The sequence below is a fragment of the Schistocerca serialis genome, chromosome 3 (assembly GCF_023864345.2).
Source record: "Schistocerca serialis cubense isolate TAMUIC-IGC-003099 chromosome 3, iqSchSeri2.2, whole genome shotgun sequence".
NCBI classification, from domain to species: Eukaryota; Metazoa; Arthropoda; class Insecta; order Orthoptera; family Acrididae; genus Schistocerca; species Schistocerca serialis.
The window spans coordinates 1,009,144,533-1,009,164,134 of record NC_064640.1 but is presented as its reverse complement, the minus strand read 5'-3'; the positions used below and the strand labels follow the sequence as shown (position 1 = coordinate 1,009,164,134).

Sequence of the window (19,602 nt, the reverse complement as noted above, 5' to 3'; positions counted from 1 at the left end):
ACTGTGATCTCCAAATGAAGTTGCTTCTGCTCAGTTGTTAGCAACTTTGGTACAAATTTTGCCAAGATCCTCCTGAGGTCCAAATGTTCTGCTAAAATGGAATGAACAAATCCAATACTTATTTTAACCTCAGATCCAATACTTATTTTAACCTCATCTGCAAGTTGTCTGATCTCATTCCACATAGCCTGCATCACCCAGGTCCTTGTATGATCAATAACTATCTCATTTGCAGGTGGCCATGTTTGAAGCAGTTATACCAATCCTTTAGCTGTGTGATTCCCATTGCTTTGCACCCAAACATTTGTTGAATCTTGCAGATTGTTTCAACTTGAGAATTTCCAAGCTTAAAACAAAATTTGATGCAATACCATTGTTCCACTTTTCCTATCTTTGCCCACTACACAAAATCCCATGACTATCACTTACACATGTTCACTTGTCAACGCCTAGCCATCCGTTTCTTCCGCAGCCATGAAAAAAAATCAGGCATGCACACGATGTATACCTATAAACATAGAGAGCATGTGGCCCCCAATGTAAAAAAAAATTTATATATACAAAAAAATAAAATTTCAACAGCCCTTGTGTAAGTAGAAATATTTATACTCTAAAAAAGTTAAATGAGACTAAAAATATGCCTGTCTAAATGTTATCAGTATCTTTATTAGGTGGTTGCTGAACTATTGTCATTAAATAAAAAATTTAAGTAATCTACAATAAACATGGATGAACAGTTTCTCCACTACATTTACATTAAATATAACATGTGGTTTACAGTTTCCTTCACTATTTAAATTTTGAAAACCAGATGGAAATTCAGTGTTGATACACAACTTGTCTGTTTGAAGACATCTGGAAATACAGATTTTATTCTCCAACTGATCAGTCTTAAATCATCTTGTCCTTTCATGAGCATTGATGGGAGTATTCTCAACAGCATTTAACTCTTCACACAAATGAGGGTCACTCTAAAAGTCTGATAGTAACTGGATTGGCATTCACTGACATACTTCCACCAAAAACGCATAATAGCAGAATCCAGTCCACATTACTGTTGTGAATTTCAACTATGTGCAACTTTCATAAATAATCGTGCTTTGAATGACAGTATGTGAAACTAGGCCTAAGAGTTCAATAATGCCTGCCACTGAAGTAAACACATTTAATATCAACAGACTTATTGAAGAGAACACCTGCTGCCCATAATAGCATATTCAGTTTGCTTTTTGACTTGGACCTAAGATATAAAATTGATTATGATGGCAACCCATTTTATGAAGCAAAAAGGAATAAATATAAGCTTACTGTTTAATTGCCTGCTACAGATGAGGTTATTGTAGCCAGACTCATAGGACTGAGGGGTGAAGGAGATTGGTCAGGTTCTTTTCCTGTTACTCAACTAACATAGAAAAACTAAATTTGAATGGATCTATGAGGACTGAACTCTGCTCCTCCTAAATGAGAGTCCAACACTTTTAATGATTATTTCAGGTAGTTTGGTTTTTAGGAAGCTTATTAACATTTACTTAAAATGATTTTTACTACAGGAAATCAACAAACACTTACATCAGCATGTGTGGACCAGATAACCATCCTGAATCCTAAATTATATTAATTTTAGTAAACTGTAATGGACCTTACATTTTCCTGGCAGTTAGAGAAAGAGTTTACCATCAAATTAAACAGCAAATTTACTAAATTGTTTTGAAATATCAGATAAATCAAGATTGCTTGTAAATCTTTTTATTGATTACTGTGTTTGACAGGTCTGTGTTGTCATCACTCGATCTTTTTACACATTAACAGAGACAGTTTGTTCCTAGTGCATTAGGACAAGAGCACAAGATAATGTATGTTTTATATTTGTGGTATTTTTTGTCTGTTTAACATGCTGATGCTCCATGCTATCTTTCATTGTAAAACAACTCAACATCACTATGTGACTTGGAAGTTTGCAAAGGTCATGAACTTCTGTTAACGTGTTACAAGACTCGATGACGAGAGCACAGATCTATCAAAACCAGTAATCAATAAAGATTTACAAGTGCTCTTGGTATACATTATGTATCAAAATAATATAACAATTCAGATTTCCCCAAGAGTTTGCTACAACATCAAACATATATAAAAAGTTACTGTCACCAGTCATTATTTATTTATTTCCACAATGTGTTTTTGAGGTTTAGACCATCTTGATCAGATAGATTTATGTACACTAATATGGCATGTATGTATTGTGTTATGATTTTAGAGTAACCTGCAACACTGTTTAGTAGAGAACAAATAAAACACTAATTCAATTTTTTATATATGAGACAGTGCCACAGGTTACTCTAAAGTTCTGACAACACATACGTGCCATATTAATCCACATAAATCTCCCAACATGCATTGTGGAAATAAATAAATAGTGACTCATAATAGTAACTAGTACTTTCATTTGATGTCAGTAACAGTAATGGTAATGGTAAAGCCTAACCAAAAATGTTCGCATTTAGAGCTTGCCAGGATGAAAGCATTCCACCTGGAAAATATGAAATTTATCATTTAACTCTGTATGAAGAACTAAACGTGTTGTGATACTTCACCTGACAATCAGACAATTCGCTTTGATCTGAAAATCAATCAATTTTGTCCAATATATTATTTGCTTTCTTATTCAGTTTTTTACCTGAATCTGAAACAGTTATAATTGTGCTGCCATAAAACATATACCACAAAAAAAGTATGCGAACTTGAGGAAAAACCCAAGTTATGCTACATTATTAAGATCTAGGATATTTGTTTCTTATATGACATCGTAAAGCAATTTCGAACTTCTAACACACACATAACAGTAAAGGAACATTATGACTTTCCCTGAAGTCTATAATGCTGTAAATTATTTTTCAGTATACATATTTTGCATATCTGCATACTGTCAACATTGTTTGTCTGCTAACAGCACAACACATGACCTGATACCCCAGTGGTGACTCCTTTTACATTCAACCTACACAATGAACAGACATCAAGTTGTTTTACTTTTTTCCCCCCTGTAGAATGCATAAGAAAGTCAATATGGAAATCTCCGCTACACAAATATCTTCCATAATATGTGGGACATCACACACTCAATTATTTTTCAGAAAGTTACCTAAGTTAGATTTGGGGACACCTGTAAACTGCAATCAGTAAATATTTTCTTTTGCTGAATTTAAATATTGCTGTTTACTACACTATACTAAAACACTGATTAGTCTAAAGAGAAAGTTAATACCCAAATCAGTAATAGTAACCTACGTTTGTAGTCACTGTTCAGAGCAGTGGGCTGCTAACCAACTTATTGCTGACACAAGTGATAGACTGAATTCATGTTATGAGTAGAAAATCAAATTAGATATTGCAGGTAACATCAAGCAAAATTGCAGGATCAGTAAACAATAAAAATGGTTTCATGCTGTACACTATAGTTTGTCTTGCCAGCACCATACCAGTATTTACTTGGAGTGGCACGCATGTGGCTGAAAATTAGTGGGTGATGCCACGACTAACTGGGCAGATGGTAGAGGGTCACCAAGATCTCCACTAATGGGTCCACATGCACACTGACAATGGAACTTGCAGACTGAAGAGACTGTGAAGGTAACATGATAGGCTGTTGGACCAGTTTGAGCTGCTGAAGATGGTGGTCGTGTGTGTGAGATGTGCTTCATTGTGTGTGTGTGTGTGTGTGTGTGTGTGTGTGTGTGTGTGTGTGTGTGTGTGTGTGTGTGTGTGTGTGTGGTGTTTTTCTTCTTAAAATTGTTAAAATAATAAATGTTTAAAATGAAATTAAATGAATTTATCAAAACAGTCTGTAAAGTAACAACACAGTCTTTTTACATAACTGCTTTTATAAAAATTTGATTGTTATGATCAATAATAACCTCCTAAGAACTAGTGTAACATTACTGTGCTATCTGTGAACTCAGTCAAATGTATGCTTTGTATACATTTTGTAAAGCAGCAGCTTATTTATTGTAATGTAATATCGAATGGATATATGCTCATTTAATTTCAGCTGTAAATGACTGTTCCACTCCTGAACACTTTATTTTGCTTTAAAATCAAACTTGTAATAGTAACACAAGTAAGCCAGGGAATCACTAAATCTTTTCCTTTGGTACATTTTCATGTGACCTTTATGCGCACCACTTGAGGGTAGCACAGGGAATCACTTGTGGGCAGTGCTAAGATGCAGTCGATGTTTGAGGCATACAGTAAAAGTGTAAAGTTTTGTACGACAAAACCATGTAATAGTTGGAGTCACAAACGATGGTGCTTGAGTTTAGAATTATTATGCGCACCTGTGTCATTGGTATCATTCCGAGCGCTCTGCTCTGAATGACATAGCTAATGCAAGCATTAAATGTGATCACAGAGAGTTGTTTAGTGAATTTCTATTTTATTTGTTGTGAGTTGTTATCGTCGATAGTGGTGGTTAGTGACGAATTCTTCATAATCAAACAAGAGACGTAATTTGCAGGATACCCGCATCCTCCAAGCAGAAAGCACGCGCATGCGCTTACCACAACTTTCTCTTGGAATCGTCAACAATGCCATCCCCATCCGTGCCTCGACATGCACGAACCACCATCGTTTGGGGATCAGATTATAGTTACATATTCCACGGATCATTTTGGATGATAGATCATAGTGATGTGGAACGAGTCATTTTACATTCATATAGCAAATTTATTTGTACATATGGTTACATTCTGAATATTTCTTCATGTCTCTTATTTTTCTTTCTTCAAAAATAAAAAAAATAAAAAAGATATATAGATGTCAGTTAGTAACTCCTATCCACCACATTTTACACATTACAGTAATAGAAATTCTTCTACAGAACAGAGAAATTCAAGGAGAAAGTTTCTCAGTTTGTTTTCAAATTTTACTTTGCTGCCTGTCAGACTTTTATATCACTGGGTAAGTGACCAAAAATTTTTGTTGCAGCACTGTGCACCCCTTTTTGAGCTAAAGAGAACCTAAATTAAGAATTGGTCTGGTAATATGCACACAGCTGCCACCGCCAGGAGTGTCACTGCCTAGGCGCATCCACTGTGCTGGCCTCATGGTGCCCACAGCTTCCTTTTAAAGCTGGCAGCGCAACACAACGCAGCAGCTCTGCAGCCACTTATGTCTTCTCTGTGCTATGATGTTGCTCTCCCTACAGATTGTCGTCTTGGTTCTGAACTTGCTACATCTTAGTTTTCGATCTCAGTTTTCTCACTGGAGTTGTTAATCTGTCATTCCATCTCCACTGTCTTTCTTTTTCTTGTGCTGTCCACCTGTTACTCTTTGGTGGCTTGCTGTTGACACTCCTGGACAGTCGGTCAAGTCTCCACTGGTTCTCAAGTCATTTCCTGTTTTGTATGATCCTGGACACTATAATACAGTTTTTAGTCTTTCCCAAATTTTGCGCATTATCTTCATCCCAAGTTTCAATCCATTGCACTATATGTGCATAGATAGAAAATTTAATTTCTGCCATCCCTCTATTATTCCTAATCTCCGTGTTCATTGACGTGACTTCTTTAATGAAATGAGTGTTCCAATATTCAAAACAATAATGCACTACAATGCAAGCATGCCACCTGGAAGCTAGAAAGGAACCTGGTGGCAACAGAAAATTGCACTTACAGATTGGAAAGCTTTTTGCAACTTCGATAAAAGTTATATCGAACTTATTAATTACTTTCAGAAACCAATTACCAGTAGATTCTTCAGTTGTTTCTTTAGGTTTCCCAAACATTTTATAAACATAGCCAGCTGTTTGATCTGGTATAGGAATGCCACCTCCAACAGGAACAGGAACAGCAACAGGAACAGCATTACTGCGTTTCACAGATGGAGTATCAGCAGTAGAGGCTGTTGGCTGTTGTGATACCTGTTGAGTTGTCTGAGGAGTGGGAACAGATGACGCAGAATCTGCTACTTGTCGTCTCTTGTTTACAAGGTTATCTAAAAACCTAAACATAAGACAAATATGATTAACATACAGTTACAGAACAGGAATGTGTACAAGTACATTTGACATGTGGTCAGATATAAAAGGGAACAAATGTATTAATTGACTAACAGATAAACAACAATGTCCATCTGATACTGTTAAATAGTATTCATTAAGAAACTATAAGAATGGTGCTGAAATATTAATAAAATGAAAGTTAAACCAAATAAGGAAAGTAACAGAAGAAAACATCTTTTCAAAAAGAGTGTACAGAGATGATACAAACACAGTGAGACTCATATTTGATACCTTTATGCCTATCACCTGCTAATTCAGGTTAGTCACAATTTTCAAACTAATTATTTCATTTACATATATAACAGGACTTCTTATGAAAACAATGAATGAAGTAATCTTCCTACTTATTAAAATATCAAGTACATGTCTCTATTTACTGCCATACCATAAACATAACATATGTAAACACTTTAAAGCATACTGACATCTCATCGACTTTATACTAGCATTACCTACGATGATAGTGATGATGAGCTATGGACACAATGTGTTCTGGATCTACAGTAAATGAGTTGTTGTTCTGAGTTTTCACCAATACTGAAAACTATTGCGGAGAAATCGGCATCTTACAGGCTATTCAGTCCTCTAATAGTAACTATCATTACTATGCACTTTAACCAATGCAAACCAAAATACTTGCTTGTTGTAGTCTGCTTCATCACTTTCAAGAAATAAATCTAATTCCTGACTGGTTAGTTTTGTTTCTTCTTCATTTGTGGCAAGCTGGGCCAGTAATGTTTCATGTTGTAACTGGAGAAAGGGTAGATTTAGGAACTTATGTAGTAGTTTGAGGCCAAATCCATTTCTCATAGAGGACTCCGCATACCGTATTTGAGCTGAACCAGCAGGCCTGAAAAATTAAATTGAAGAAAACATTAATGAAATAACATTTGTGCAGGATTTTGAGTGTCACTGTCACTTGGCTAAGCACCTCAACGAAAACAGAAGCATAGCATATTGTCCACATGTCCTACATGAATCTTGGTCCAGTTTACATTACATCTCATTTTAAAAACATTACCGTGAAATTAAAAACCACCAGGGAAAGCTTCAGTGCCTGCCATTTAGCTAACTTTATTACAGAAATGAAGAAGAAAAGAATTGTATCCAAACCCCTGATAATTATCAGTAAGTTTGCTAACCCAACCAAAACCCAATGCATTAGAAAACCAAGAATCTTTCTAACTTAAATACTAAACAGTACACAAACTATCTTTCATTCACACACATTTGTGTATTACTTTGTGCATATGGCTAATAATTTTACTGTTTGAAGGACATAAAAAATGGAGAAAAAGCAAAAAAGAGGGGGAGGGGGGGGGGAGTAAAAAAGAAACATACATTCCAAAAATCAATTTGCAAATTACTGAACAAATTAGCATGCTGAACTGAATATTTTGAAGACATTAAACAAAATAAAGTTAAATCTGCCCCCAAAGGCTAGTTTAAACATGATAGCACCGTAGTAGCTATAGTACTACAGAAGACAGTATGCCATTTCTTTTCTCTGCCATATGAAATGACTTAACCCGTTCAGTTGCTGGGGTGCCTGCAGTTTAACATGGACTCAACCACAACATTGGTTGCCATTTTTTACACAGTCAAACATCGTAAGTAGTGAAATAAACAATGTGAGACAAAAAATGCTAAGAACCTTGAACCTAGGAATTGTTGTCTGGCTAGTTCTCACCAAGTCACACTGAAGGCAACTTACACAACTGAAAGAATAGATAAATACTGAGGGATTTTATGTTATTCAGATGCCCAACAATGTGGTTATAGTTAGGGGCTATAAGAAAGTTTTAAGACTAGCTCTCTTTGCAAGAAAGTACTTTATTTACATATCTACATTTACATAGAATCACCTACAAAACAGTCACCTTATTCAGCATTATAGCATTCGCAGTGTTTCTGTCACTGCTGAAATGAGTCCTGGAAGTGTTCATTTTGATATGTGTCAAGTACCTTCTGTAATTCATGCCGGATCTCCACAATGGTGGCAAAACAGCTTTGAGCCTGAGATGGTGAAGTTCACAGGAGCCAAATCTGGCGAGTAGGGTGGGTGTGTATGTGCAATAACCATGTTTCTGGTGAGAAGCTCACATGTTAGGAGAACATGGTGACAGGGTGCACTGTCACTGTGGTGCAGCCAATGTGCCACAGATTCAGTCACTTTTGCCATGTGTCCTCCTTCAGGCATCTTAAAACGAGGCACTGGAAATCACTGATGATGGTACGACATCTTAGGACAAATTCAAGGTGCACAATACTACAGATGACGAAAAAGAGAATGAGCATGGACTTGGTCGCACAGCAGACATGCCTTGCCTTTTTTGGTCTTGAGATAATTAGCTCTGCAAATAAACATTTTTTTTTTTTTTTTTTTTCAGCCTTCAGTTGCAAGGTAATTTTAATCGTTTACCTAGGTTTCGATTCCAGTAATGGAATCTTCTTCAGAACAAAAAATTAAATTATTTTGTGAGCCAAACACTGGCCATGTCAAAGAGTAAAAATTAAAACATTAAAGACGCATAATCATAAAATTATGTCAGTCAAAATTAAAACCATTAAGGCGAATGTAGACGGAGCTACGCCGGCCAAAAATCAGGACGACACGTAAGCGGCTCGAAAAGCCGCTTACGTGTCGTCCTGATTTTTGGCCGGCATAGCTCCGTCTACATTCGCCTTAATGGTTTTAATTTTGACTGACATAATTTTATGATTATGCGTCTTTAATGTTTTAATTTTTACTCTGTGACATGGCCAGTGTTTGGCTCACAAAATAATTTAATTTTTTGTTCTGAAGAAGATTCCATTACTGGAATCGAAACCTAGGTAAACGATTAAAATTACCTTGAAAAAAAAAAAAAAAAAAAAAATTGTTTATTTGCTGTACATTTCACAGTTGCTGACACGCTGCAATATGTTAAAGATTTGTAAATAATTAGCTCTGCCACTGTGAAGCCTGTTGCTTTGTCTCAGTGTCATACCCATACACCTACACTTTGTCACTCATAATGATCCTCGACACGGAGGACAGATCATCCAGGGCACATTGGCAGAACTTTTGGCAGATTTCAAAATGGTGTTTTTCTGCTCCTGGATCAGCAGCATGGCGCAAAATCAGCAGCAACACGCCACATGTTAAAATCACACATGATAACTTGCACTTTTCCATATGACAGACCAAAATTGTCAGCAATGTTGTGGATTGTTCTCCGAAATCACAAGTTGCTGAACAGTTTTGACATTTTTGGGTGTTTTGCTCATAGAAGGTCAGCCTGATTTCTTCCACTCCTGAAGTGCAAATGCCCCTCAAAACATCTTGGATGGCTCACTGTAGCATCATCGCACACTTGACGAATCACGTCAACCATCTGCATGGCGGATTTCCCCAGATTCACACAGAATTTCAAGTTTGCTCACTGTTTTATCTTGCTGGTCATGCCTATATTGCAGATATGGTAACAAATGTGGCCACAGTAGCCCCAGCTTCACAGCTTCCAAAGTAAACAGGATTCTGTCTCTCAGCGCACTTACTTGTGAAGGTCGGTGTTCCCTGTGCCGATGTGTGCAGGTTTGTACTGTCATCTGTTGGCGAGTTACACAGCTAGTCTTCAAAATTTTTGATACCCCTTGAATATCATTTAAATATCACAAATGAACATAAAATTTCTGTGGTATGCGTACTGTAAGACCTTCGGCACACACACCATCAGATTATTTGACTTGTCACTCTAACGAAGTAGGCGAGTGTCAGCAATGTGTCTTGTGGTATTATCGTGGCGTGTTTATCTTCTGCCGTTAGGTCAGACAATAGAAATGCCACTTGCACGCTTAGGATAGCAGATTGACGGTGACCAAATTTAAACAGAACTTGATTAATTTTCACACACATTTATTAAAATAGTAACAAGCATAAACCTTACGTAACTTGATTCTAGATGATATTTTCAATTGACAATCTGAAGTTCCTTTGGTCTTGGTACGTTAATCTTATTCTCACATATCTCTGATACTTGACAAAGTGTCTATACATTTATCTTCATGGCTATGTACAGGAATATGATAATCTTATTAGGCGCAGACTGAAACTTGACTATAGACTGGTACAGACTAATGCAGACCAGTACAGACTGGCACAGACTAATGTAGACTGGTACAGACTGGTGCAGACTAATGCAGACTGACTAATCGGAGGTCTGTACTCTTGTTATAATACTTCGCGCGTTCAGGTATCACTGCGCGAGTGTGATCTGCGAGGAGAAAAGGTTCTACGTTAGCAGCAATCTCATTGGCTGCGTTACATATTAATACGCAAATCGCCGGAAGCAGAATTTGGTCCGTCTCTAAGGCAGCGCTATCTCATAGTGCAGAGACGGACGAGTGCTGCGCCTGCGCTGTTGTGCTTAGCGGGGCGCGCTCTAGTGGGAAAGTTGTGTACGCGCTGACTACGCGGAACTATGTACACAACAATTTCCTTTATACTGCTAATACATAAAAAAAGAAAAGAAATAATTTAAAAAATGAACACTGATATCTGTGGCTGTCTAACGGATTTTTCTCAAAACTATATGTGACATACTAAAATATCCCTCTCAATATTTGGTCATCAGCTTTATTATACATTCTGAGTATCAGGCAGTTTTGTTAAGCACTTGGAATAGAAACTGAAAGGAGGTCAACACACAATACAACACTTTGTTAAACATCACAGATAGTTCACAAGCTCAGATTGGACAATGAATGGCCTTTTCAAAGGAACTATCTTGACATTCACTTCACATGACCTATGAATTAGAGTCCCATTCCTATTAAATCCAAGATCACTGTGAAACTCAGACAGTGGGTCTGGCGAGTACATGTTTCTTGAGTTCTGAGATGCCTTCAATTAACATGAAATTACATGAACTTTTCTTTTTGTGGATCCATACTGAGGAGATCCTCCATGAATGTAGACAATGTCATATTTTTTCATTATATGATATTCATAAAATACAGTAATAATAATAATAATAATAATTACACAGAAATTAATGACACATGCAACACAGAACAAAATTATAAATGAAGAACAAAAAGGCTGCTGCAAAGGAGCACGAGGATGTAAAGAGCAACTGATAATAGATACAGAGGTGACATATCAAGCTAAAACTAAACAAAGGTCACTACACTACGCATACATTGATTACCAAAAAGCTTTTGATAGTGTACCCCACTCATGGTTACTACAGATATTGGAAACATACAAAGTAGATCCTAAATTGATACAGTTCCTAAACATAGTAATGAAAAACTGGAAAACCACTTTTAATATCCAAACAAATTCAGATAATATCACATCACAGCCAATACAGATTAAGCGTGGAATATACCAAGGAGACTCATTAAATCCTTTCTGGTTCTCTCTTGCTCTGAACCCACTATCCAACATGCTAAATAATACAAATTATGGATATAATATTACTGGAACACACCCACACAAAATCACACATTTGCTATACATGGATGATCTAAAACTATTAGCAGCAACCAATCAACAACTCAACCAATTACTAAAGATAACAGAAGTATTCAGCAATGATATAAATATGGCTTTTGGAACAGACAAATGTAAGAAAAATAGCATAGTCAAGGGAAAACACACTAAACAAGAAGATTACATATTGGATAACCACAGCGACTCCATAGAAGTGATGGAAGAAACAGATGCTTATAAATATCTAGGATACAGACAAAAAATAGGAATAGATAATACAAATATTAAAGAAGAACTAAAAGAAAAATATAGACAAAGACTAACAAAAACACTGAAAACAGAATTGACAGCAAGAAACAAGACAAAAGCTATAAATACTTATGCTATACCAATATTGACCTACTCATTTGGAGTAGTGAAATGGAGTAACACAGACCTAGAAGCACTCAATACACTTACACGTTCACAATGCCACAAATATAGAATACATCACATACATTCAGCAACAGAAAGATTCACATTAAGCAGAAAGGAAGGAGGAAGGGGATTCATCGACATAAAAAACCTACATTACGGACAGGTAGACAATTTAAGAAAATTCTTTCTAGAACGAGCAGAAACTAGCAAAATACACAAAGCAATCACTCATATAAATACATCGGCTACACCACTTCAATTTCATAACCACTTCTACAACCCTTTAGATCACATTAACATCAACAGGTACGAAGAAAGTAAATTGGAAAAAGAAAACACTACATGGCAAGCACCCGTATCATCTAACACAGCCACACATCGATCAAGACGCATCCAACACATGGCTAAGAAAAGGCAATATATACAGTGAGACGGAAGGATTCATGATTGCAATACAGGATCAAACAATAAACACCAGATATTACAGCAAGCATATTATTAAAGATCCCAATACCATAACAGATAAATGCAGACTTTGCAAACAACAAATAGAAACAGTAGATCACATCACAAGTGGATGTACAATACTAGCAAATACAGAATACCCCAGAAGACATGACAATGTAGCAAAAATAATACATCAACAACTTGCCATAAAACATAAACTAATAAAACAACACTTTCCCACATACAAGTATGAACCACAAAATGTACTGTAGAATGATGAATACAAATTATACTGGAACAGAACCATTATAACAGATAAAACAACACCACATAACAAACCTGACATCATACTCACCAATAAAAACAAGAAATTAACAGAACTAATTGAAATATCCATACCCAATACAGCAAATATACAGAAGAAAACAGGAGAAAAAATTGAAAAATACATCCAACTGGCTGAGGAAGTCAAGGACACGTGGCATCAGGATAAAGTTGACATTATACCGATTATACTATCAACTACAGGAGTCATACCACACAATATCCACCAGTACATCAACGCAATACAGCTACATCCAAACGTATATATACAACTACAGAAATCCGTAATTATTGATACGTGTTCAATAACCCGAAAGTTCCTAAATACAGTGTAACATATACCATACAGTTAAAAGGAAGTCACGCTTGATGAAGGTCTGCGTCACTTTCCATTTTTAACCAGACCTAAGGTCTGAGAAAAATAGAAATAATAATGATAACCATACACACATACACTACATCAACCAGTTCTGTTTAGAAATTTGTCAGTGGAGTAGGAGGAGTAGGCTGTATGTAAGTTTTTTCAGGCTACTCTTAAACTGAACTTTATTTGTAACTGAACTTTTTATGGTTCCTGGCAAGTTTTAAAAATACGTGTTCCTGAATAGCGAACCCTTTTTTTGACTAAAGTAAGTGCCTTTATATCTTTATGCAGGTTGTTCTTGATCCTAGTATTAATTTTGTTCCTATTATTGTTCCTGTTTGTTGGAAAGGTGGATTATTGTTTACAACATATTTCATTATGGAATAAATACACTGAGGAGCAGTAGTTAGTGTACTAAGTTCCTTGAACAAGCTTTTACTGCAAGCTTGTGAATTTGTACAACAAATAATGCATATTACACACTTTCGAATTCTGAAAACTTGTATTTGATTTGAAGAGTCACTCAAAAATATGACATTATACGACATTACAGAAAGAAAGTAATCAAAGTATATCAGATTCTTTTATTTTCATGTCACCTATGTCTGATAACTTTTTCATTGAAAATAAGTATTTGTTTAGGCATTACAGCAGTTCTGTGGTATGCTCCTCCAAACTGAATTAATTTTCTGGTTGTAATCCTAGGAATTTAACACTGTCAGCCTCTTAGATATGCCCAACTTCATACCTTAATTTTCATGCTGTCATCTAGTACACAATACGTGTTTATAGAATGTGGTATTGGTACACAATGTATCCTCTGGCACATTCAATTATGTAGCTTATACATGCATAGATGTTGTTGTTTTTTGGGGGAGGAGACCAGATAGCAAGGTCATTGGTCTCATCAGATTACAGAAGGTCGGGGAAGGAAGTCGGCTGTGCCCTTTCAAAGGAACCATCCCTGCATTTGCCTCGAGCAATTAAGGGACATCGTGGCACATGCAGGATGCACTGTTACAACAGTGATGTGTGTGTGGATCTAGTGAATAGAAGAGGGTCATACACAGAATGTGACCACAGTCAGGGATGACTGCCACCTTGATCCCATGGCCTTAACTGACCGAACAGCTTCGTCAATAGTATTGGCTGGGTGTTGACGTGCTGTAACAGGTGTGGACACGTCTGTGTTGACAGTAGTTCCATACCACCTGCTGAGGGCTGGACTGGTGATTGCAAACCATTGTGCTAGCTTCAACTGACAAGAAAACACCATTGTCTAAAACTGCAATGTGCATACAAATGCCTTCCCTGGAATGCTGAAAGACAGAAAGTAGTGCTTTTGGAAGAGTCCCACATCAGCTTGTCCTGCTGTGATGGTTAATGTAAATGTTACATGCTACCACGGTGGATGCAGCTGGGCAGACTGCATTGTTGAGCAGCAGAGTCAGAAAATGCCAAGTTTGATGATTCTGGGGCACTATTAGCTATAACATGCAATCTTGCCTCCTATGTATTGAGGGTAACCTGAACAGCAACCACTACATCAGGAAGTTTCAGAGCCTGAGGCATAGTCCCTCCTGCAGACAGCTCTGCACGCCATACTTCAACAGGACAAAGCACGGCCAGATGTGGTGAGGAATGCGCTAGTTTCCTTAAAAGAATGACACATATGACATGCAAGTGTACTTCGAAGAATGACGTGTGCAACTGCTACCCAGGACTGCACATTAGCCCAACAAACCATTCATCAAACTTGTCTGGGTTATGGTCGTTCAGCAACCTGTTCATTCTGTTGCTCCTGTAATCACTGTTGATGCTTTATGGACACACCTACGAACCATGTGCCAGTGTTTTCTCCAGCAGTATATCCAGATTCTTTTTGACTCCTTGCTACAGCATCCAGAGGTTCTGATTGCAGCACATGGCAGTTTTTACGCCATACTGAATTCTATCAGTCAAAGCGCATGTACAGCCCCCTAATTCTAAATGTTTGTGTATTATTATGTCACTAATTTGTGAAATAAATTTCACTGTAATCATGTGTCTCCTTGGTGTTGCAATTTTCACAGATGGTAGTGTAGTAGGAAGAATACATAATTAAATTTGCAGGTGATTTTTGGGTAGTACAGGGTGCAAAATTCAGTACACAGAGTGTCATCTCTGGAAGCAATAATGGCTCTAACATGGTAGGGCATCAATTCAAACTGAGCTTGGATGACAGATGTGCGCATTTAATTGCATGCTGTGTCAACTCCATACCACAGTTCATCAATTGTAGTGACTGGCAAGTGTTGGTGTGTGCATCTCTCAGCAACTCACGACCAGATGTTTTCGATGGGTGAAAGATCTGGAGAATATGGACAAAATGTGGTCTTGTGTTATCTTGTCGGTAGATAACATCATGCAAACCTTGAAAAGAGATCACAGGCACAAGCCCAAACATGTTTGAAATGTAAGGCTGCTGTCCAAATTATTGGCTATGTTCACAAAAGGTAATCATGTTGTACACCCTAATGGCATTCCATACCATCACACTAACTGCTATGACCGTATGATGATTATGATCAATGCAGTCTAACAAAGTTTGTTCTCCTTGGAGCCTCCTGCACAGCTGAAAAGATGATGTAACACAGTCCTGTGACAAGTCTTCTCATTGGACTCATCACTGTCAGCATGCCTCTCTCTGTTGCCACACAGAGTAGTCACAATAGTCGCCATGCTGACAGTCTGTCGTGCTCCAGACATAGTCACACGGTCCATATGGGTACTTTTCCTTCTGCAAACGAGGCCATTTCCTGACTCAACGTATGTGACATGGCTGTACGATACTGCATGACTGAATGTTCAATGACTGTCCTCTCTGGCACTAATGGTATGGGCTGTTGAGATTCTGAATGGTGTCGGATATGGGCCATCTCGAACCCACCATTTCCATATCTGTATGACACTTATGGGACCCTTAGAGCTGCAAGCAGCAGTATCACAGAATAATAAACCACCATCTCGATAATCCACGATCCTGCTGCTGTCAAATTTAGACACACACTGGTAGATGTTTCTCCTTCTCACATAAGGCACAACCCAGTCTTGTCACAAACAACCTATATCCAAATGTGATTTCCCCACTGGGAAATTTTGAACTGTTTATGAGGAATCTGGATTCCTAATTGTGCTATCTGTCACACAGAAGCAAGCAGTTAATTGTCTGTGTTGACTTCAATGTAGATTTCTAAAGGATTCTGATAGGAAAAATGATCTGGAAATCTTATCTGGATCCTAAAATTTGATCTCAGTAATTAACTGTAGGACCCTAATTGATAATGTTTTATTTGGAGAACCTCAAAGCAAGAAAATAACTATTTACCCAGTAACAAATGCTATCTCTGATCATGACGCAGAGTTAGGATAAATAACATAGTGCCTTACAGTATGGATATCCCTCAGTGGAAATCAGTTAGAATAATTAATGACTCCAAATATTCTTAAGAATAGTTTACAATAGATGACGTGGGATGAAATTTATAATGAAGAAAATTCTAACATAAAAGTTAATCTATTCCATGATACATTCATATCATTACTTGAAAATAGCTTTCTGCATACACTAATCAGAAAGCACATTAACCAGCCATGTAAAAAAATATGGGTCACTAGAGGTATTAAAGTGTCCTGTGAAAGGAGAAGGGAAATCTATCTGTTAGCAAGAACAAGTAGAGATACTGCAGTAGATGCAGACTATAAAAACTACTCAAAATTACTGAGAAAAGTTAAAAAACCAAGGAACTTGCACAATATGTCATAAATCAGTAAATCCAAAGATTTAAGGCTATATTGAATGTAGTGAATCAAGACAGGACAACCAGCCACAGAACAGGATAACACGACCAATCATTACTTAAATATGGTAGAAAGTATAGGGAGAAACAGTTCAATAGAAAGATCACAACAGTATGTTGAAAAACTAACTGTCATAAAATTCAATCATATGAATATATCACCAACTTATGCTTCTGAAATTAAGATAATTATAGATTCTCTCACAAATAAAAGCTCATCTGGTTTTGATGGTGTGTCCAATAGGATACCAAAGATTTGTTCTCATATAATAAGGACATTCTTATCTGAAATGTGTAACTCATCGCTAACTTGAGGCATTTTTCCAGAGAGACTGAAATATTGTCATTGTTAAACCCCTCTTTAACCCTCTATGGATGAGTTTGACAAATCTGTAATGCTTACAGTACATTGCTGTATCTGCATAGTGAGAAGTATCTTCTCACAGTTGCTAGCAGATTCATAACGCTTCAGCCTATAAGTATGGGATTTTATGATTCACCATCAGAATTTCTTCAATTACTTGAACGACTGCATCTTGGGAGTTCTGTGTAGCATGGATGTGTGTATTTCAGTTGTTGCTATTTATTATTAATGATGAAATAAATCTCGGGTGAACAGCCTGGTACGAGTGAGCATAGGACACAATATTTCGGCAATCAACCATGTTGCCATCATCAAGTGTGCTGATGTACTGACCGGCGGTGGGCCAGCACCATGTATATATAGGACACTCCCACTCCTGCTCCTTCCTCAGGCGCTTCCTATGAGTCGGTGTGGACGCGCCCTGGTTGCGGTCCAGGTATAGCATCCGTTCTCCCGCCGTCTGGGCGCTGCATCCTAGGTCTTCTCGTTCAGGAGGGTCTGCCGGCACCGCTCTCATTATTCTTCCCTCCTCCCTCGAAGTCAGTACAATCAGGAAAATATCCTTTTTCTTCTTAATCCGGGTGATCGCGGGTTCACACGCCTTGCTAAGGATGTAACCGCTGTCACGATTTAGTTGTGGCTCTCTTACTCTGATCTCTATGGCTTCTTTGATGACACAGTCCCAGTATTTGGAAGTCTGTGTCAGGACTTTGGTTTGGTCATAATCCACGCTCTGGAATTCCGACAGGCAATGCTCAGCGACTGCCGACTTACTAGGCTGTTGCAGTCTAGTGTGCCGTTGATGTTCTCGGCATCGGTCCTCAGTGGTACGAATGGTCTGCTCTATGTATACACTACCGCATTGGCAAGGTATCTGATAAACCCGATTTACATAGACCAAGGTTGTCCTTGACACTACCAAGAAGGCTGAAGGACAACCAGGCTGTGCACCCGAGATTTACTTCGTCAACATATAAGTTATCAACTTTAAATAAATGTTACTTGATAGAAGTAATTTTGAGGTATATCTGAAGTAGCTGATGCCCTGTGCAAAATGAACAAGGATGTAAGTTGGAGAAAGAGGGGAAGTTGCAGGAAGTATTGGGGAGTGAGTACCAGGTCACCAGCATTGTGAAGCCTAGTGCAGGGTTGGCTCAGGTGACTGACAACATAGGGGAGTTATGTAGGAATTTTACAAAGGAGGATCAATCAGGTAACGATAGTGGGTGGAGCAGGGAACAGTCTTGAGAGGGACAGGGAATATGAAGTAGGTGGTGACCTGGTAAAGATGGCTACTCAAACTGGTGGCACTAATGTGCATTTCGTGCAACTGTTTCAGTGTCATGATTGGCCTCATCTTAATGCGGCTGTTAAGTGTGTTAACATAGGGTTGGACAGGGTGCTGATGGCAGAGGGCATGGTCACATTTCAGTGGCGCCAGTTGGGTCTATCAATAGATCGGGTTTCACTAGGCATGGCCTGCACCTCGAATATGTATGGGAAGGGGCAGCTGGCAAAGCTTATAGGTGACAGTGTAGTGGGTGGTGGTGGGATCACTCATGGAAAAATTCCTATAGTAGTTGGTGTTAGAACTGCACCTTTTTTTTCAGAATGAAGTCAATTGATAGGTATAACTGCTTAAAGGAAGTCCCTCTGCCTAAGGGCTCACCTTCAGAGTATGTCATGTTTCAAAATAGAGAAGGAATTAGCATGTTTCATCAAAATATATGAGGTATTAGAGATAAAGTTAGTGAACTGCTTATAGATGTTGACTCTGAAATTATTGGTATTGGAGCACCACTTAAATAATTTGACAATTTAGAGGCTTCCTTTACCAGGATACAGATTAGCTGGCTGTTTTTCAAGGAGTTCCTTGCAGGGTGGGGCTATGTACCTAAAAAACAGTAGTCCATTTGAGTCCATAGACATATCACGGCACTGCGCTGAACAGATATTAGAATGTTGTACAGGGGCAGTTGAATTTAGTGAAACTATACTTCTAGTTGTGGTTGTTTATAGGTCCCCTAACTCTGACTTCAGAGCATTTATGCTCAAGCTAGAGAGGGTTCTTGATTCACTTTGTAGGAAGTACCAGAAATTAGTTATATGTGGTGACCTCAATATAAATTTTGTATATGATGGTGCAAGAAAAAGGATGTTGGTAGATCTCCTAAATTCATATGAACTGATGCAGATTGTGTTTTCTCCAACTAGGATGCAGGGGAACAGTAGCACAGCCATAGACAATATTTTTATTCATTCTTCATTACTATATGGGCATTCTGTTAGTGAAAGGGTGAATGGCCTTTCAGA

General features: G+C 37.8%; 1 protein-coding gene across 2 annotated transcripts in view; it reads right to left on the bottom strand.

Annotated features, from left to right (window-relative positions):
- LOC126471464 (rab-like protein 6) overlaps positions 1-19,602 on the bottom strand; it is a 195,165-nt gene that overhangs the window by 87,446 nt on the left and 88,117 nt on the right. For both annotated transcript variants that reach the window (XM_050099656.1, XM_050099657.1), the window contains exons 6-7: positions 6,696-6,905; positions 5,740-5,996 (exon numbers count right to left, since the gene is read on the bottom strand). In XM_050099656.1, coding sequence (XP_049955613.1) covers positions 5,740-5,996; positions 6,696-6,905 — 467 coding nt within the window. The remainder of the gene's footprint in view (positions 1-5,739; positions 5,997-6,695; positions 6,906-19,602) is intronic.